General features: G+C 46.8%; 1 protein-coding gene across 2 annotated transcripts in view; it reads left to right on the top strand.

The window, feature by feature from the left end:
• The window catches only part of LOC138522053 (patr class I histocompatibility antigen, A-2 alpha chain-like), a 269,113-nt gene that overhangs the window by 182,578 nt on the left and 64,466 nt on the right, over positions 1 to 22,069 (top strand). For both annotated transcript variants that reach the window (XR_011283225.1, XM_069635284.1), the window contains exon 5: positions 5,929 to 6,048. Coding sequence is in view for 1 of the 2 variants with exons in the window: in XM_069635284.1 (XP_069491385.1) it covers positions 5,929 to 6,048 (120 nt within the window). In the remaining variant the exon portion in view is untranslated. The remainder of the gene's footprint in view (positions 1 to 5,928; positions 6,049 to 22,069) is intronic.

Consider the following 22,069-nt stretch of genomic DNA (forward strand, 5'->3'; position numbering starts at 1 on the left):
ATATCACAGGAAGTAATGTGCTCTATTACCCTGGTGACATCACCGGAAGGGCCATCACACACCCGATATCACAGGAAGTGATGTCCTCTATAACCCTGGTGACATCACCGGAAGTGCCATCACGCACCCGATATCACAGGAAGTGATGTCCTCTATAACCCTGGTGACATCACCGGAAGTGGCATCACACACCCGATATCACAGGAACTGATGTCCTCTATAACCCTAATGACATCACCGGAAGTGGCATCACACACCCGATATCACAGGAAGTTATGTCCTCTATAACCCTGGTGACATCACCAGAAGTGCCATCACGCACCCGATATCACAGGAAGTGATTTCCCCTATAACCTTGGTGACATCACCGGAAGTGCCATCACACACTCGATATCACAGGAAGTGATCTCCTCTATAACCTTGGTGACATCACCGGAAGTGCCATCACGCACCCGATATCACAGGAAGTGATGTTCTCTATAACCCTGGTGACATCACCGGAAGTGCCATCACGCACCCGATATCACAGGAAGTGATGTCCTTTAGAACCCTGGTGACATCTCCGGAAGTGGAATCACACACCCGATATCACAGGAAGTGATGTCCTCTATAAACCCTGGTGACATCACCGGAAGTGGAATCACACACCCGATATCACAGGAACTGATGTCCTCTATAACCCTAATGACATCACCGGAAGTGGCATCACACCCCCGATATCACAGGAAGTGGCATCACACACCCGATATCACAGGAAGTTATGTCCTCTATAACCCTGGTGACATCACCGGAAGTGCCATCACGCACCCGATATCACAGGAAGTGGTTTCCCCTATAACCCTGGTGACATCACCGGAAGTGCCATCACACACTCGATATCACAGGAAGTGATCTCCTCTATAACCTTGGTGACATCACCGGAAGTGCCATCACGCACCCGATATCACAGGACGTGATGTCCTCTATAACCCTGGTGACATCACCGGAAGTGGCATCACACACCTGATATCACAGGGAGTGGCATCACACACCCGATATCACAGGAAGTGATTTCCCCTATAACCCTGGTGACATCACCGGAAGTGCCATCACGCACCCGATATCACAGGAAGTGATCTCCTCTATAACCTTTGTGACATCACCGGAAGTGCCATCACGCACCCGATATCACAGGAAGTGATGTCCTCTATAACCCTGGTGACATCACCGGAAGTGGCATCACACACCTGATATCACAGGGAGTGGCATCACACACCCGATATCACAGGACGTGATGTCCTCTATAACCCTGGTGACATCACCGGAAGTGGCATCACACACCTGATATCACAGGGAGTGCCATCACGCACTCTATCTATGATAGATGTTCATTAAAAAGATACCATCCCTGTTCCCTGTGCCCCACTGTGCCTGACACAGCATAGTTATGTGTGTATGCAAGGTGCTGGGGGGCAAAGGGGGAAAGCATGGTATTTTTGACTGGACATCTATGATAGATATCCAGTAAAAAAATACTGTCCCTGTCCCCTGGGATCCACAGCACCTCAGAAGAAGAGCTGATTTTGGCAGGTGGGCAGGGGGTTTGTGCAACAAAATGCCTTTGTTGTACAACCCTCCTTCCCCCCCTCAACCCCCCACTCGCCAAAATCAGCTCAACGGACCAAAACAAACACACACACACATTCACACAAGCACCCATCACCATACACTCACTCATAAAACAAGCATACATGCATCCATACACATATTTAAATTAAACATACCATGCGTGTGGGTGCTGAAACTCCCCGCTCCAGGCTGCTCTGTCCGTATGTGCGAGGAGGCGCAGAAGCTCCCCCTTGCACATACAGACATGCAGTGCCCCAGCCAGCATTTCCAATGAGCTATGCGAGGCTGGCGAAGCAAAATGCCCCCAGCCTTGCATGGCTCAGTGAGCATGTGCGGCTGGGGAACTGAACTGAGCTGTCAAAGGGAAACTGTGTTTCCCTTTGTCAGTTCAGCCAGCCCAGGAGCACTCACTCAGCTGGAAAAATTAGCTGAGGGAGTGCTCAGTGTTTCACTGGGCTGGCTCCTTGGCTCCTGCATAATGGGTCAGGAGGCCACCGGGTGGACACCCCTCGCCCATTATGGATGAGCCACCAGGCTTGGACTGGGTATAGGGCAACAGGGCAACGCCTGTACCAAATATGCAAAATGCTAGTGTGGGCGAGTCAAAATGGGCCACTTTTCTGGCCAATGTGGGTCAGTTTGATGAGTTACTTCACTATACAGCTAGTAATTTTGTCCATATCACAATTTGCTTACATTTTAATTACATTTGGAATTTAATTACATTTAATTTACATTTGGCTGCTGGGGAAACCCAGCAGCCAAACTCTGAACAAAGAAATTACACAAGCACAACTGAGGACAAGAAGAGTAACAGAAATATCCAGGGAAGGATAGGAAGTCAAAGTAAGCAAGGTTCAGGACAGAGACCAGGAAGAAAGAGGAAAAGCAAGAAGAAAAGAATCTAAGTGCAATGGTACAGGAGACTGGAACTTCAGACTAGAACGTAAGGACCGGAATCAAGGAACAGTGGACTGAACTAGAGATCAGGAGCAAGAAAACTCAGGACTGAAACTCTGGAATAGGATAGCAAGGACTGAATTTAAGACTGGTGGCAAGGAACTGTAACAGTGGCCTGGAATAACAAGGGCGGGACTGCAGACAGATAACAAGGAAACTCAGGACTGGAATCTAAGAAGCTAAAGCCAGGTAACACGGACTATGGGCACAGAACAAGGAACTGCAGGCAAGGAACAAGATGATAGGTGGTAGAGAGCAAGGGGCTGCAGACAGGGAACAGAGGACTGCAAGCACGGTAACACGGCTGCAGTGCAGTAAGCACAGAGGTGCAGGGCATTGTAGGCAGAGTAGCAGGGCTGCAAAGCAGGGAGCACAGAGGTGCAGGATAGTACAGGCAGAGTAGCAGGGCTGCAAAGCAGGGAGCACAGAGGTGCAGGATAGTACAGGCAGAGTAGCAGAGCTGCAAGACAGGGAGCACAGAGGTGCTGGGCGGAAGGCATGGGAGTGAAGGCAGAGGAGCACAGCAGTGTAGGCAGAGTAACAGGGTTGCAAGGGAGGGAGCACAGGGCACTAGAACAAGAGCAGGCTCTGGAAGCAAAAGAGCAAGGGTGGTTATCCAAGGATCAAAGGTTGTGAGTGAACTCCATGCAAGAGCCCTGTGCTCCTGCAGGCAGCTGCTTACATGCTGACCATCCCTCTGCTGAAGCAGGCTCATTAGCAGCACCTGGAGCAGCACACCTGAAGGTAATCTTCCTCCTCCATCTTTGGTCCTGGGAAAGTGAAAGCAGCACTGATCGCTAAGGCTTATGGGGATTGTAGTTCTAAGACTGCTGCATAGGAATAGCCAGGACACGAGAACTGGCACAAGGTGCATTATGTGATATGTAGTTTGTGAAATTAAATAAGGAAGTTCCAAAGTCTTGCAAGTGTAAAGACAAAATTATGAATAGTTATTGTCCAGGGAGGCTTATGGGAATGAGTCCAAAATAGTCGAAAATGGGTGTCAATTAGTGCTCCAGTGGCACAGTTTGGGACTCTTGTGATGACTGACGAGCACCTTAGTTAGCTTTGTTAGGTAGGGAACACCCTTAGTCTAGGGAAAGTTAGGAGTTTTCATCTTTCATTAAATAAAATACAATAGTGAGATGGCAAACCAGAGTCTGTGTTATTCTTCTGACCCGCCACGGGGGGCAGAGACAGGGGAGGGCATGAGGGAGCACTGGCTGTTGCTGGTAGATTATGCTTATGTTCCTGCCCTCTTGATTGTCCAGTGCCTCTCCCCGGGCGCTATTAAGGACTCTCCCACCCCCCCCCCCTCTGCCTCTTGCTAGCTTTAAATGGGACCTAATGCCCTTTGCCATTGTAAAAGTCTCTTTCCCTCTTTGCTGGCTCTATGGGGGATGTAGTGCATGTTAGGAAGACCTTTCCATAGCCCTCTGGTGAGGGCGTTATGACATGACTACTGCCCGGCAGGAGTAAAAGACTGAGTAGTGGCTAAACCACCCTCACACTATTACAAACCAGCAGTGACCCCAATCATAAAGGTCAAACGGGCACAGTCAAGAGATATACCTCCTTCATGGGCTGAGGTCAGGCTGTACTCTTAAGAAGGGTGTAAATGTCAGGACAGTAGCAACCTGAAAGGCCATAGTAGGAATGTCCCAAAATAAAGAAATGTCCAATCGAGGTTCTATACAAAGATATATTGTGGTAAGTCAGACACAGGAGACTGACGAGAAGACCTGTTTCAAGGGTGTTTATTAAAGAAAAGAACAACCAGAACTAGTCCCATGTCTACGATGAGGTTCCCCATCTTAAAAAAGAAAATGACAACCAGTACTCCTCAGAATGTCTCACACAAATTATGTCCTCCGTCCAAACCTATTTATCCGATGCTCGCCCTACCACTAAAAGTAACCAAACTGTAACAAACCTTAGTAAATTACATCCACTATACTTATGGCCAGGGAGGCTGGTTTCTGAGCCACCCCCGCCCCACCCCGCGGCTGTCTTTGGTTCTCCTTTTTAACTCTTTAAGGCTGAAAGATGGCAAGAGGGAATGGTGTGGTGTAAATTGAAGGGAAGCTGGCTTAGGAAAGAGCCGTGGGGGACTCTATAGGGAGACTGAAAAATGGCAAGAGGGAATGGTGTGGTGTAAATTGACGGGAAGCTGGCTTAGGAAAGAGCCGCGGCGGAGTCTATAGAGGGACTGAAAGATGGCGAGAGGGAATGGTGTGGTGTAAATTGAAGGGAAGCTGGCTTAGGAAAGAGCAACGGGGGACTCTATAGAGAGACTGAAAGATGGCAAGAGGGAATGGTGTGGTGTAAATTGAAGAGAAGCTGGTTTAGAGAGACTGAAAGATGGCAAGAGGGAATGGTGTGGTGTAAATTGAAGGGAAGCTGTCTTAGGAAAGTGCCGCGGGGGACTCTATAGAGAGACTGGAAGATGGCAAGAGGGAATGGTGTGGTGTAAATTGAAGGGAAGCTGGCTTAGGAAAGAGCCTCGGGGGACTCTATAAAGAGGCTGAAAGATGGCAAAGGGGAATGGTGTGGTGTAAATTGAAGGGAAGCTGGCTTAGGAAAGAGCCACGGGGAACTCTATAGAGAGACTGAAAGATGGCAAGAGGGAATGGTGTGGTGTAAATTGAAGGGAAGCTGGCTTAGGAAAGAGCCACGGGGGACTCTATAGAGGGACTGAAAGATGGCAAGAGGGAATGGTGTGGTGTAAATTGAAGGGAAGCTGGCTTAGGAAAGAGCCACGGGGGACTCTATAGAGAGACTGAAAGATGGCAAGAGGGAATGGTGTGGTGTAAATTGAAGGGAAGCTGGCTCAGGAAAGAGCCACGGGGGACTCTATAGAGGGACTGAAAGATGGCAAGAAGGGAACAGTGTGGTGTAAATTGAAGGGAAGCTGGCTTAGGAAAGAGCCACGGGGGACTCTATAGAGAGACTGAAAGATGGCATGAGGGAACAGTGTGCTGTAAATTGAGGGGAAGCTGGCTTAGGAAAGAGCCGCGGGGGACTCTATAGAGAGACTGGGAAGAGAGGCAGAGCATTGAGCAGCCAGGACCCCAAGTAAGTATATAGTGATCATAGAAGCAAAGGTTTGCACTGGTCCAGAAATACCCTAGGATGGAAGAGTTGTGAGAAGGACAAGGTTAATAGCACATCGAACGCAACAAAAGATGATTTTAATGTGTGTCAACTGCTGTGAGCTGCGGCCTTCTGTGAGTTGAGGTGTGACATCCCTGTCTTTCCACACCAAGCATGTAACTATGTCCAGCCATTCATGCACAGGAAAGCTTGTCCTTGCAGTAAAATCTGCCCTGTAACTCTGCACCTGTGTTACTCTATCCACAGAGGAGAAGTCTCCAGGACCTAGCATTGGGCTCATTGCTGGAGTGATCATTGCAGTTGTGCTCGCTGTGGGGCTGGCTGCTTTCGGAGTTTGGTATGCCTTTTTCAGAAACAAGCGTCCAGGTAAGCACTGCACAATTGGATATTTATAGTGTTGCTGACATTACTCTCTAATTCATGTCATTGGGCTGTGAGGGGGCAGCAGGGGCTTAAGATTGCCTTGTCACCTGGAACTCTGAAAGGGTAAACTTCTAACCTCTTGTGGCCGGTTTGCCATGCAGTAATATCTCGTAACTTATATCACCCATGACATTTAAGTTGTGCGTACCTTCTAACCTGTCACCTGCATGGCATGTAGAGGAATCGCATAACCTATATGAGTGGGCATACCTTCTAATCTGCTCGCTGTCTGGCATGCAGGGACTTCTCGTAACCTATATCAGCCATGGCATGTGAGTGGGTGTACCTTCTAACCTGCTGCCTGTATGGCATGCAGGGATATCTCGTGACCTACATCTGCTACGGGATGTCAGTGGATGTACCTTCTAACCTGTTGCCTGCATGGCATGCAGGGGTATCTTGTAACCTATATCAGCTGTGGCATATTACTGGGCGTACCTTCTAACCTGTTGCCTGCATGGCATGCAGGGGTATCTTGTATCCTATACCAGCCATGGGATGTGAGTGGGCGTACCTTCTAACCTGTCGCCTGCATGGCATGCAGGGGTATCTACTAACCTATACCACCCATGGCATGTGAGTGGGTGTACCTTCTAACCTGTCGCCTGTATGGCATGCAGGGGTATCTCGTAACCTATATCAGCCATGGGATATGAGTGCGCAAACCTTCTAACCTGTCGCCTGCATGGTATGCAGGGGTATCTTGTAACCTATACCAGCCATGTGATGTGAGTGGGCGTACCTTCTAACCTGTCGCCTGCATGGCATGCAGGGGTATCTACTAACCTATATCACCTGCATGGCATATGAGTGGGTGTACCTTCTAACCTGCCGCCTGCATGGCAGGCAGGGGTATCTCGTAACCTATACCACCCATGGCATGTGAGTGGGTGTACCTTCTAACCTGTCGCCTGCATGGCATGCAGGGGTATCCCGTAACCTATACCAGCCATGGGATATGAGTGGGCATACCTTCTAACTTGCTGTCTGTACGCATACAGGGGTATCTCGTAACCTATATTGGTCATAGGATATGAGTGGGTGTACCTTCTAACCTGTCGCTTGCATGGCATGTAGGAGTATCTCATAACCTATACCAGCCATGGCATATGAGTAGGTGTACCTTCTAACCTGCCGCGTGTATGCCATGCAGGGGTATCTCGTCACCTATATCGGCCATGGCATTTGAGTGGGCGTACCTTCTAACCTGTCACCAGCATGGCATGCAGGGGTATCTCATAACCTATACCAGCCATGGCATATGAGTAGGTGTACCTTCTAACCTGCCGCGTGTATGCCATGCAGGGGTATCTTGTAACCTATATCACCCACGCGATATGAGTGGGCGTACCCTCTAACCTGTCACCAGCATGGCATGCAGGGGTATCTCATAACCTATACCAGCCTTGGCATATGAGTAGGCGTACCTTCTAACCTGCTGCCTGTATGCAATGCAGGGGTATCTTGTAACCTATATCAGCCATGGGATATGAGTGGGCGCACCTTCTAACTTGTCGCCTGCATGGCATGCAGGGGTATCTCGTAACCTATATCAGCCACGGGATATGAGTGGGTGTACCTTCTAACCTGCCGCTTGTATGGCATGCAGGGGTATCTCGTAACCTATATCAGCCTTGGCATATGAGTGGGCGTACCTTCTAACCTGTCGGCCGCATGGCATGCAGGGCTATCTACTAACCTATATCACCTGCATGGCATATGAGTGGGCGTACCTTCTAACCTGCCGCCTGCATGGCATGCAGGGGTATCTCGTAACCTATATCACCCAAGGGATGAGTGGGCGGACCTTCTAACCTGTCGCCTGCATGGCATGCAGGGGTATCTCGTAACCTATATCAGCCATGGCATATGAGTGGGTGTACCTTCTAATCTGTCGCCTGCATGGCATGCAGGGGTATCTCGTTACCTATATCATCCATGGCATATGAGTGGGCGTACCTTCTAACCAGTCGCCTGCATGGCCTGCAGGAGTATCTCGTAACCTATACCAGCCATGGCATATGAGGGCGTGTACCTTCTAACCTGTCACCTGTATGGCATGCAGGGGTATCTCATCACTTATATCGGCCATGGCATATGAGGGCGTACCTTCTAACCTGTCACCTGCATGGCATGCAGGGGTATCTCGTAACCTATATCTGCCATAGCATATGAGTGGCCGATCCTTCTAACCTGTCACCTGTGATTGGCCAAAGGGAACAGCTTAGGTAAATGTCCAATGAGAGGCCAGGAGTGGGTTTAGAGGGGGAGAACAGGGCTATAAAAAGCTAGGTGATGCAGGGAGGGTGACAGGTGTTCAGTCGAGGTCAGGAGCAGAGAAGGTGGAACAAGAGACCCACGGGGAGGTTGTGGCAGGTGGAGAAGGATTGCAGGGAGACTGTGGAGTGTTGAGATAGATCCAGAGGGGACGGTGTGGCAGGTAGAGAAGGACTGCAGGGAGACTGTGGAGTGTTGTGAGATAGATCCAGAGGGGAGGGTGTCTCAGGTGGAGAAGAACTGTGAAGTGCATTGAGATAGTGAAGGTTAGGTGTTGGGTGTCAGAGGCACTAGTGAGTGGTTTGTGAGGGAATGAATGGAGGAAGGATAGATAGGAGTTAGGAGTAGGTTTGAGACAGGCTGGGTGCGTGCGGGGTGTATGCATTAAAGAGGGAAGTGAGACACAAGAGGGTAACAGGGAGTAGAGGCAGGCGCATTGGTGGGAGTAGGGGGTGTTGGAGAGAAGGAAGACCAGGGAGAGTTGGTGGGCGGAGACATAGTGGAGCATCAAAAACTGAGGATAGAGTGGCACGAGCGAGATCGGTAAGACCAGGATGCAGACCTAGCAAGGGGTGCTGGGAGACCGCTTGGACGGTAGAAATAGAAGTGGAAATAAGCAGTAAGATCAGTGGAAGAAGAATGGAGAAGGGGTGTGAGGGAAAGAGGCTGCAGTGTGAGGAGAATCTGTGGAAGGAGAGCAGAGAGAGACAGTGAGAAGCAGGGGGAGGGGTGTGAGGGAAAAGAGACTGCAGTGAGGAGAATCTGTGGAAGGAGAGCAGAGAGAGACAGTGAGAAGCCGGGGAGGGGTTTTAGGGAAGGGAGACTGGAGTGAGAAGAATCTGTGGAAGGAGAGAGACAGTGAGAAGCAGGGGGAGGGGTGTTAGGGAAAGGAGACTAGAGTGAGGAGAATCTGTGGAAGGAGAGAGACAGTGAGAAGCAGGGGGAGGGGTTTTAGGGAAAGGAGACTGTAGTGAGGAGAATCTGTGGAAGGAGAGCAGTGAGAAGCAGGGGGAGGGGTGTGAGGGAAAAGAGACTGGAGTGAGGAGAATCTGTGGAAGGAGAGCAGTGAGAAGCAGGGGGGGTGTGAGGGAAAAGAGACTGGAGTGAGGAGAATATGGAAGGAGAGCAGCGAGAGACAGTGAGAAGCAGGGGGAGGGGTGTGAGGGAAAAGAGACTGGAGTGAGGAGAATCTGTGGAAGGAGAGCAGTGAGAAGCAGGGGGAGGGGTGTGAGGGAAAAGAGACTGGAGGGAGGAGAATCTGTGGAAGGAGAGAGACAGTGAGAAGCAGGGGGAGGGGTGTGAGGGAAAAGAGACTGGAGTGAGGAGAATCTGTGGAAGGAGAGCAGAGAGAGACAGTGAGAAGCAGGGGGAGGGGTGTTAGGGAAAGGAGACTGGAGTGAGGAGAATCTGTGCAATGATTGTTGAAAGGAAAGAGAACAGTGAAACCAGGCAGCCCGTTCCTTGGGATGCCCCTGAGGGAGAGGGTTAGAGAAGGCCATAGCCTTTTAGGCCCCCCATAAGGTAAGGGATATCCCAGACCATAGGGGTCACCCATTGATAGTCAACGGATATTGGAGGGACATTGTGGGTAATGGGGAAGCCTGGGTTAGGGGGTGACCACTTGGAGGTTGAGGTAAGTGGCAGGGACCTCCTCTAATCTGGAATGTCCTATTGTTTCGAAATACTGATTTCTTTCTTTTATATAAAATGTTCAAGTGTATTCATTGCCATGAGATTCTTGGAGCAAGGGGTCGCAATACATGAAATGAAACAGACCTACAGTGTCAAAACAATCCTGAGAGTGGCTCGCAGTACAGGGGTCGCAATGCATGAAATGAAACAGACCTACAGTGTCATAACAATCCTGAGAGTGGCTCGCAGTCCAGAGGTCACAATGCATGAAATTAAGCAGACCTACAGTGTCCTAACAATCCTGGGAGTGGCTCGCAGTCCAGGGGTCACAATGCATGAAATTAAGCAGACCTACAGTGTCCTAACAATCCTGAGAGTGGCTCGCAGTCCAGGGGTCGCAATACATGAAATGAAACAGACCTACAGTGTCATAACAATCCTGGGAGTGGCTCGCAGTCCAGTGATGAGATTCCTGGAGCAAGGGGTCGCAATGCATGAAATGAAACAGACCTACAGTGTCATAACAATCCTGGGAGTGGCTCGCAGTCCAGTGATGAGATTCCTGGAGCAAGGGGTCGCAATGCATGAAATGAAACAGACTACAGTGTCCTAACAATCCCGGGAGTGGCTCGCAGTACAGGGGTCGCAATGCATAAAATGAAACAGACCTACAGTGTCCTAACTATCCTGGGAGTGGCTCGCAGTCCAGTGATGAGATTCCTGGAGCAAGGGGTCGCAATGCATGAAATGAAACAGACCTACAGTGTCATAACAATCCTGGGAGTGGCTCGCAGTACAGGGGTCGCAATGCATAAAATGAAACAGACCTACAGTGTCATAACAATCCTGGGAGTGGCTTGCAGTTTAGTGATCACAAGACTGTGATCTAGTGGCCATTTTGCAAGATGTCATACAAGCTCTAGGGTGGTGGTGTCTCGCACGCATGTTACAGGGCTGTCCCTTTGGGGGTTACCTTTACAAGTGACCATAAAAGATGCATTCATGTGGAGGTGGGAGCTCACTGCCACAGGATTTCAGCACAAAGCAGGTCACCCCTCGATAAGCCTTTTTTCAAATTAATGTTCTGGAGATACACGCTGTACAATAAGCTCTCCAGATTCCCAGCACTCCTCCTTCAGAAGTTTTCTAATGCACATGGACAACACAACAGCCATGTTTTATATAAACAAAGCAGAACAGTCCCCAACGTTGTCACAAATTACCCAGCAAATGTAACCGTGGCACATGGAGACCTGTTTATTCAAGCTCAACATGTCCTGGGAGGCAACTGCTTGGCTGGCAGCCCTGAGCAGGTTAGTGGTTCACGGCCACGAGTGGGACACAAGTACACGCAAACAAAGCTTAGAAACATGGGAGCATCTGGAGACACTTACTTATCTAGGTCTCTTTCTTTCCCTCTCCCTTTCTCTCTTCCCCATCCCCCTCTCTTTCTCTTTTTTATATCCAAACACCCTCTGGGAATTACTAACTCTCCCTACTCTAACCAGCTGTTGTTGGTCTAAAGGGACGTGGGGAATTGTGCCTTGCAGACACCCTGCTAGATGTGACAGTTGCTTTCACGCTCTCCCTTCTCTCTCCCTACACTCCTTCTCCACTCCTCATGCCTTTACTCTCTCCTCTTTTCTGTCACTCCAATGTCTTTTTCACTTTCTAGGCCTTGCCTCCACCCGTTGATGTTACCTCCCCCCCCCCCCTCCAGGGACTGGTGTAAAGCAGTCCATACAACTACAGAGGGTGCATGGCTGGTGTGAGGAATTGCCATCTGGCAAGTGTGTGAAAGCTTTGGCTTTTTTTACTTTTATTAATTAATACACAATGCAGGTAATTCCATCTCTGAAAGAGTAATCTGCTGATCAGAGTCCCCTTTCATAAACCTCATGCCATAAGCGCAGTGTGCATCTGTGCCCTGCTGCATCAGCATCCTGATTGCAGCGCCTGCTCTGCAAGTGGCATGGAGCAGGTTCAGAGGTCACAGCTGCTCATTTGACAGCTACAGTGATGGCGCAAGGACTGCATTTAAGATGTCTCCTTTACCAAAACTATGATTATCATAAGTAGTCCATGATGGTGGCAGTGTAAGCTCTAAATATAAGCTATGCCAGAGTTAAGGCATGGTGCATAGCACTTCTTATAATCATTGCAGCCATATTCAATTTGATATCACATGTCCGCTCCTGTGAGCCAGCTCAGCTGATGAAAGTGATGTGTTTTCTGGCCAGACAGGCTGTGCCTGCCAAATGACAGGACAGGACCCTGAATTGCCATGCCTCTTTGTGAAGGCAGGTAACACCCTCTGCCAGTGACTAACGCACAACCGGAAGCTGTCCTAGGCCCAGGCATCAAAGGAGCACACCCATTCAAAGGGAGTAGCTTCACACCAGGGTGCTACGCTTCTAAAGGCCTTTGTTCCTAGCGAGAAGGAAAGGGGGCGGGATTAGAGTAGACCGGGGGGCTCTGTACAGTGGAGGAATACTTCCATCGTCTTGTTTCCCTCTGCCTCTTTCTCCTTCCTGTCCCCTTCATTTCCTCAGGAGCAAAGCATGTTGGGTGTGACGTCAGAAGAGCAAGGTCCACTCAATTCAAGAACAGGGATTGGGCCACTAAGGCGGGCTAGCTTTAGTCTAATCACCTGCAGACGTCCAGCCCTAAAAGAAGGGGCCACCCACCACCTGAGAAGGATTTGGCCCTCTTTTGGGAGGGTTGCATTTTTCAAAGCCTTCAACCACTGAGGTGAAGGAGCAGTGCAAGGCAGAGGAGAGCTCTGACTCTTACCCACACCAAGGGCACATTGGGAGTGAAACTTGCTGTGGACCAAGGCCTGTCATTCTGCACCAGAATCTCCCAGGGCTAGGAGAGCAGACCCACAAAGGACCCCCCCTATCCTCGAGCCCCTGGATTGGGTTGCACAGCATTTGGAGGACCATATCTGCAAAGGCTCCCCGTTCCACTGCTTTGAAACCAGTCAGACTGTCGTCGATCGATACCGAGGGATCCCGACGTTGATACTTTCTAGCACTACTATGAATGTTTGAACAATTGCTTGCACATTGAGCCCACTCAACGCTGCATCGTGCCCTTGCTGAACCCATCACCTGCTAGGCTCGAATTGACTGTTCGACACCCGGGACCCGACTTGAAACGCTGGAGTCACTTGCTGACTCGAACTAGGGGTTATGCCATGACTCAACCCGACTCGGCCCTTGAAACTGCCACTTGGCTGAATCGCGCATCAGAGCAACAGGATCAGCAATTAGACTTCTGCTGACTTGAATGACCGAAGCGTCCCATATCGACCCTTCCCGGGAGTTACAACCTGACTTGACCTAGCCTAGCCTCAAAGAGATCCTGGTGAGTGCCCCGACCTGCATCGCTGAAACCCACCTTTGAGGCACACAGAGCTACTGTGTCTAAATCTACTCGACACCAGCTCGATGCGTCGGCCCACATGATCCACCGTATCGGAACTGAGCTCAATCCGCTTGCATCACTGCTCGAAGCAAGGTTGGATGCCATCAACTCACCAAAGACCCAAAACAAGATACTGTTGACCAATAAATGTGCCCTTGGTCGACTTGGGCCCTAGAGACTGATTAGGCCACTTTTTAAACTTTTCTCACCCAAAATAATATCCTTTTTGTGATCAATAATGTGCCTGTAACCCCTGTTTTCATACTCCGAGTGCTACATTTCGCTATGTATTGCATCTTATCTGTTTTTCCCACAAGGGTCGGTTTTGTAAAGTGTTTTTCTAGTTAGTTTTCTTGCAGATGGTGTTAGATTAAAGTGTATATATTTTATAGAACATTGATTGGATATTCCCTTTATTTTGGACTGCCCTGCTGTGTTTTTGTCACTGCTGGATCACATTCACACCCCTCTAAGAGCATATCCTTCCCTCGGCCCACGTTACCACAAAGCGGGAAGGTGGTCAATCTTAACTGTGCATGTTTTACCTTAATGATTGTGTTGGCTCTCGGTTAAGTGAAGAGTCAGGAATGAAACTCGGACACAAGTGATTAATGGTTTTGGCCATAGACCTTTATTGAACGAAAATGGGTGTGCAAAATGCCTCTGTCCCTGCTCCAAGAGGTATTTTCCCTCCCTAAAAGAAAGCCAATGGGTCAGTCCTTTGTCAAGTTCTTCAAAGCATACTGTTCTGTGTCCAAAGTACTATTCTGACCCTCACATTCTAACAATCAACTATAAGCTGAAAAGGGAAATGTCTTTGTCCTTGAAAGGTGTACTAATGTTCCAAGAGAAGAATGCTTAACTCCAACAGAAAGGTTCCAGGAGGATAAAGTTCACAATTCCAGAGGGTGGCTCCCATCCCCTGGATGTCTCTTCACTCAGTGTTATACTGGTTCCTTAAGTTCCTTTAGATCAAATATAATTAATATACAAAGTAGCTTGGCTGACAGTCTGATTCTTGATAGACTACCTGGTGTACTCTGCCAGGTTTCTTCTTACTCCTTGATATGTCTCAATCACACTCTTTGGTTACTTTCTGATGTATCCTTATCAGGATTTTCTCATGCATTGTATTTTATAGATTGCCCAATTTTTATTTACCCAGTAATCTCTCCTGCTGGGATTCTGCAAACACAAACCCTTATACAATGCCTGGTATACCCTCCTGCCAGGGATTTTCTCAAATGCACACTTCTGCACCTTGGGTCTGCCTGGTATACTCTCTTGCCAGGGCTTTTCTTAAATGCAAACACTTATTCTTATACACAAAACACTTGTGACTTGAAATGTCTGGTATACTTTCATGCCAGGGCTTTCTCACATGCGTATTGCGCACACTTGTAAACTTAAACAGTTTCTTATATTTATTCTGCTCTGTTTCTTTAAGAAATATGGCATTTTTCATTCCTTCTCATTGCTTCATTTACTTGTGTTCACCTTTGGTCCGTTGCCGAAATGCCCCAATGTCCCCTCTTCCCTGACGAGGACGCACTGGTTTTCTAGAGCGGGAATGGCTTCTCCTGCAGTAAACCTGCAGTGGCTTGTTAGCGTCCCGCTTCCTTCGGGCTTGCCGCTTCTACTTCGTAGTTCCTGACCTTCCCGTGGCTCTTGCTTGTCTATTCCGCGCTCACCTGGGCTCCAACAGTGCGGAGGCTGCTCTTCAGTACAGCTGCACAGCAGTATGATATGATATGGTAGGTTATTTATAATGCACTTAATACCCCGAGGTTTCTAAGGACAGTAGGCTGTCCTTCCTCCTTTAGCGTTCCATCCATGTACCGATCTCTGCAGGTCTGCATCTTTTGCTTTCTCCGGTGAGCTGGTTGACTACACGGACCTGGCATTCGCCCAGCAGTCCCTCAGTTGGCACAGAGAGGACTCAACCTCTCCAGCCAGCTCCTTCCTCTCAGCTGGCTTTGCGGTTTAAATGTTCCACCATCCAATATGCGCTTGCAACAACTAGAGCTCAGCTTACGTTCTGAGCCTGCACTGATCTTCATAACTCGGCTCAGCTTCCTCGTGGCAGTACCTCTATCCTTAGAAAGTAGGGAAGTCAGTTTGTGATAACTTTTAGAAAGAGTCTAGGAAGGTGTTTTCATTAGTTTTGAATGGCATGTTTGATGACTTGTATGCAGAATCTGGGAAGGTGTTCTCAGCACTTCTAAATGGCAAGTTTGATGACTTGTATGCAAAGTCTGGGAAGGTGTTCTCGGTAGTTTTAAATGGCAAGTTTGATGACTTGTAGGCAGAGTCTGGGAAGGTGTTCTCAGCAGTTTTTTAAATGGCAAGTTTGATAACTTGTATGCAGAGTCTAGGAAGGTGTTCTCAGTAGTTTTAATTGGCAAGTTTGGTGACTTGTTTGCAGTGTGTGTAGTATTTTCAGTAGTTTTAAATGGCAAGTTTGGTGACTTGTATGCAGAGTCTAGGAAGCTGTTCTCGGTAGTTTTAAATGGCAAGTTTGGTGACTTGTATGCAGAGTCTAGGAAGGTGTTCTCAGTAGTTTTAAATGGCAAGTTTGATGACTTGTTTGAAGTATTTTCAGTAGTTTTGGAGGGCAAGTTAAGTTTTACATCACTCGGAGGAAATGGTTACCGAATTGCCTGGGGAGTGATTTTCACTACTCCCCGTCTCTTCCTCGTCTCAGTGGCCTCATATTCCCCCTGACCCCCTCAATGAAGCCAAATCTAAATTACAGGCTACTGCCCAAAAGCAATGTCATGTGTTCTAACCACTCTTGGGCCAAATCGGAGTGATATGATATGACATTACATTTATAACATGCCTATACACAAGTGTTTCAAGGCGTGACGAGGCTAGGGAGGGGAAACAGTGGGAGGACAAAAACAACGATCTTACTAGGCCTAGTGACATTGAGATTGCGCAAGTGCAGGGGAGAGGGGAGGGGAAAAGTGCCAGAGGAAGCAGAGGAAGGGCAGGAAAGGCAAGTGCAGGACGGACACAGGATCAAAAACAAGTGTTGGGGGCAGCAGGTGGCAGTGCAAGGGTTAAGTACAGACAACAAGTGTCTGGTAAGTGCAGGTAAGGGAACTGTAGGGTTGCAGATACAGACCCAAGTGCAAGGGTTGCCAGGAAGCAGTGCAGGTGTGCAACTGGGCAGGCAGGGACATGGGCCGAAGTTCAGAGGGTGCTAAAGAAACACTTGTGTCCCAGTAGACTTAAGGGCCTCAAAGGACCTTCTACTAAAAGAGGGTTGCTGTCACAAGGGGGCTTCAGGTGAAGTCCCTCTACCCACATGAGGAGACCAGAGATTTTACAAATAAGAGGGGAAAAGGTTTAGGGATCCCAAAACAGTGACATAAAACCCCAAAATAGAGTTCTGCCCTAACAGTGCCCATTTTTACTATCCACATGGGAATGGAGGTACAGAAACATACTCATTGCTTCCTGTGCTTGCACAACTCACATCATGTCGGAAATGCAATCTGAGGACTTTGGCATGTGTAGCATCATGGGTACATGTACCCTTAGGGTAGGGCTAGTGTGACAGGAGTGCCCATGTCAATGCCCTTTTACTTAACAAGTCAACAACTTGTAATACTCCTATGCAAAGCATATGGTTTAGCGCCACACCGCTAGATGACGGCCTGTGAAAAGCATATGGCTTAGCGCCTGTTATGTGCAGTGATACACTCCAGAAACGTTGCAGCAGATTAACACTCTTTATTGAAAAGTTAGGTTTGTTTCCAGGGAGAACGGCCCCCAGCCAGGGACAGCGCAACTGTCCTCCTCTCTTCCACCTGCTCCATCCTCCTCCACTCTGGAACTTAGAACCATTACCGAAGGATAGCAGTCAGGTTCCACAGTAGCTAGGTTACATGATGCACAGAAGATGCATGATAAACAACAACACAGAATGGATAACTATATCCCATGTGTGACACCTAACTCCTCCCAACACCTCCTTTCCTTTTCCAAACAAAAACAGTAAAAAAAAATAATGAACTGCACACAGAACTACGGAACAATGAATGATATTGAAAGTAGTAGGATTCAAGTTGAGTCCTGTGGAAACAGATCCCTTAGGATGCAGTTTAATCAACCTCCATTCACCTCCTTGACATTCTTGCAAAGAGCCACCCTCTCTTTGTTCCCAAATACCATCTTCTTTGACCAAGACAGAAGAACCTAGGTCCTTTACAACTTGTTATGGCTGGGAAAATAGTGAAGCCCCTTTGCGTACCTTGGTGGGAAGTTTGACCTTAATCCAGTCACCCTCCCCAAGTCTGAAATCCCTGCAAGCATTCTTTTGATCATACCACTCTTTAGATCTGACTCCAGACTCAAATATTCTCCCCCTCACCTTCTCCAAATCCACTCCTACTAACTTAGATCTACCCATCCAGCCAGGACATATGTGTGAATTGGGTTTTCTCCCCCGTAGTACTTCAAATGGGGACACACCTGTGACACTGTGGGGAGCTTGTCTGTATTGAAATGTTCTTTCCATCACAGTTCTTATCCAATCGCCACCAGTGGTTACAGCGATTCTAATGGCATCCATGGGCGTCCGGTTGAAACTTTCTAAAAACCCATTGGTTTGGGGGTGATATAAAGACGTGTTCACTTGTTCTATTCCATGACTACTCAAGAACTCTCTAAATTCCCTGGACACCAATTGGGAGACATTATCAGACAGACATTGTCTGGGGAATCCTTCTCTCCAGAACAACTGTTCCATACATTTTATAATACTGCTGCTAGAAATGTCTTTTAATACACAGACTTCAGGCCATTTTGACAGTAGGTCCATAACTGCTAACACGTAGCTGTCTCTTCCACCCCTAATATTAAATGGACCCAACAGATCTAAAGCAATTTCGTCCCATGGAACCCTAGGGGATTTCCTCACAGTTATGGGCACTTTCTGTACCCTGAGTCCTTTATTTCCTTCAATACAATCACTGCAATCATTGACCTGTTCCTCAGTATCTTTGTCAACACCAGGCCACCAAAACTCTGACCTCACCAAACCTTTAGTTCTGGCAAGCCCCAAGTGTCCAACATGGGCTTAATCTATTATTAGTTTTCTCATCTTGAAAGGTGCCACCATTTGATGTCCCCTATGTAAGTAACCATTCTCGACCTATAGTTCTTCCTTTACTTTAGCAAATCCATTTAAATCACCATTGTAATTCTTTATTTTACCATCCATCACCAAAGTCAAGAGTTTTTGGTAAGTAGCATCTTCACCACAAGCAGTATCCCAATCGTTCGTTTTTAATGTCTCATGTACCTGGAATATCTCCACACTCTCCTCAGAACTCGAATGTCAATCTCCGATTTGATATTCCCTCTGCACTGATCTAGATAAAGCATCAGCAACCACATTAGTCTTACCACTGACATGAAGCATAATATATTGTAGACCTTGCAACGACGTCACCCACTTCATGATGCGCCTGGACACTCCTTCCAGGCCGCCTTTGGTGAAAATCCCAACCAAAGGCTTATGGTCAATACAATTTGTGAACTCCCTGCCCCACAGAAACCTTTTACATTTTTCCACTCCCCAGACACACGCTAGCGCTTCCTTTTCTACCAGCGAGTAACTTCAGGTCCCTTGAGCGACCTAGATGCAAATGCAACCGTGTGCAGACCCAGCTGATCCTCCTGCATCAAGACAGCACCAATGCCATAGTTACTGGCATCTACGAAGAGCAAAGTACGTTTCCCTTCCTCAAAAGTCTTCAAAATAGGGGCATTGATAATGGAATTTTTTAATTTTCTCAAATTCTGCCTTACATAGATCATTCCACCTAAAAGTAACTCCCTTGCGAGTAAGCATTCTCATGTTTCTTGACATTTCTGACAGTACGGCTCAAAGAAGAAAGGTTTTTCTACCCTTCCGTCCTGCTCTAAAGCAGCTAAATATCCGCTGTGGTTTATACCATCCATGCTCCTTCAAGGTAACACATGAAGGTTGCACAGCTGTGTTTGATGATCCAGCCGATCTGAGGTCCTTCATCCAATCCATAAAAAGTGACGGCATGGACACCTCCACTCCTGCAAATGCCTTAAAATCATCTACTACTTGAAAATTTTACCTCATAACATGTATGAATTGTTTTATTGTCTATTTTTGAATTTTATTTTAAAAAAAAGTTATTATTTACCTAATGCAATCATTATCCAATTACCTTAATAGATTGGGGCGGGCGCTCTTTTGGTGCTCATCTTCCACTGATGGTTGTTCTTCTGCTTTTGGCGACCCAGTTGGCGTTACCTATCCCTGGTATTTCTCTCCTCCCGGATCCTTCTCCTATGCCCTGTTTGATCTCTAAAACCATTTGTATTTCATTGTCTCAGTCTCTGCAATGTATGATCAAACCCCTTTCTCCCATCCCTGATCCTCAATGTTCTATCCTCCTGTTTCATTGTTTGGGTATATATGTTTTAAACCACATCACTAAGAATCTGATTCTATTATTGCACTACAGCCATAAATTGCATGTCTATCGTTATGTTTCTGACTAAATGATCTTTAAGTGCATAACATGAAACATCAAAGGATGTAAGAATCCCATTAAAAGATGCAAAGTTATATCGCATCTGAACAAATTTAAGCCAGCGGTTGCTTACCTACAAGAAACTCATTTATCCAACAAAGAAACTTTGAAGCTTAAATCTCTTGGGGTTAAGGAGGTTATCTCCAGTCCTGCTATATCCAAGAAGAATTGAGTTGCTATATTAATTAGTAAAAAACAACCGTTCAAAATTCTTGAACAAGATGCTGACACGAATGGTAGATGGGTATGGGTAAAACCTTTAATTGATTCCACACGAGTATCTATCCTTAACGTCTATGGTCCCACACTACCAGACCCCCCCCCCCCTTTTGGATCGCAATAAAACAAATGATACTTAAAAATAACTTTACCAATTTAATTATATGCGGAGATGTTAATCAGGTCCTTGACCCTTTTTTAGACCGTAAATCCAGCTGCATGTTTAAATCAAATAAAACTCATAAGTCCTTTGTTAATTGCCTTGCGGAGACAGGATTAATTGATACATGGAGACTATCCCATCCTACACAACTAGACTATACCTTCCATTCACCCCCACACAATACACTATCACGCCTCGACTATATTTTTGCAATCAAAACCCTCTCTGGATCCATTATAGATTGTAACATCTCCAATATAATTATATCAGATCATGCACCTGTTATCACATCCATTTGCCTTGCAGAAGCGAACAAAACTGCTACTAGATGGAAACCTAACTTCCTTCTAAATGATCCCCAGTTTAATGAATCCGTTTAATCATTCATCCAACAATATTTCACTAACAATCAGGACTGTGATACCTCTGTTGTTAACAACTGGGATGCATTCAAAGCTGCTTTAAGAGGTCACATTATGGCCCTCTCCGGTAGGAACAAGAATCTTAGGAAAAAAAACCTAGATGATCTTTATTCTAAACTCACCCAAGCAGAACAATGCTAATATTTAGACACTAGCTCGATAAACTTAGGACAAGTAATAAAGCTACGTTTCGAAATTAACAAAGAAATTACAGAACTGGCGGCAGGTACAGTACTTAAATACAAAACAAATAGATATCAAACATCTAATAAAGCGGGCAAAATGATTGCTTCTTACTTAAAAACCAAAAAGGAAAAATTTCATATTTCCCATATTAAGGATACTCAGGGCACATCTCATCACTGTGCTGATGAAATACTTGACTGCTTCAGGAAATGTTATACCGATCTTTATACTCCAGAAAGCTCTATTCCCAATGATAATATTGATTCAATTCTTAATAGTATAAGTCCTACCTCTTACCCTCAAATAGACCTTTCTCACCTTGATAATGATATTACTTCCTCAGAGATCACTAAAGCCATTCATAGTCTGGGTAAAGGAAAAGCACCTGGCCCAGATGGACTATCCACCGAATTCTACATCAATCTATCTCAAGTATTAACCCCAAAACTTAAAACACTATTTTCATGCTTTATATCACAAAAACCATCCTCTGGTTCATTTTCAGAATCTTTACTTATCATTTTCCCTAAACCGATCAAAGACCCTTCCCTCCCAAGCAACTATCGACCCATTTCCCTTATCAACATAGAAAGTAACATTTTTGCTAAAATACTAGCTAATATAATTGAATCCTCACTTCCAATCCTGGTAAAAGCAGATCAAACTGGCTATGTCAAAGGACGCAATATATCCTCTAATGCCAGACTTCTACTCAATGACATCAAGCTAGCAGCTAAAGACAAAAAAGATAGACAAGGCTATGCTGCCATTGCATTGGATGCAGAGAAAGCGTTTGATCGTGTGGATTGGAACTTTATGTTCCAAACCCTACGCTGGCACGGATGTGGAGAAAAATGTCTTTCTCTTGTTAAACTCCTTTATTCAGCCCCTAAATCCTCTATCTATTTAAATGGCCAAACATCCTCCTTTTTTCCCTTGCTTAGAGGTACGCGGCAGGGCTGCCCCTTCTCACCGTTATTATATATTCTTTCACTCGAACCGTTATTGGAATTAATAAGATCTAACAAAAATATCCCGGGGATTCAAGC

The sequence above is a fragment of the Ambystoma mexicanum genome, chromosome 13 (assembly GCF_040938575.1).
Source record: "Ambystoma mexicanum isolate Mex_15411 chromosome 13, UKY_AmexF1_1, whole genome shotgun sequence".
NCBI classification, from domain to species: Eukaryota; Metazoa; Chordata; class Amphibia; order Caudata; family Ambystomatidae; genus Ambystoma; species Ambystoma mexicanum.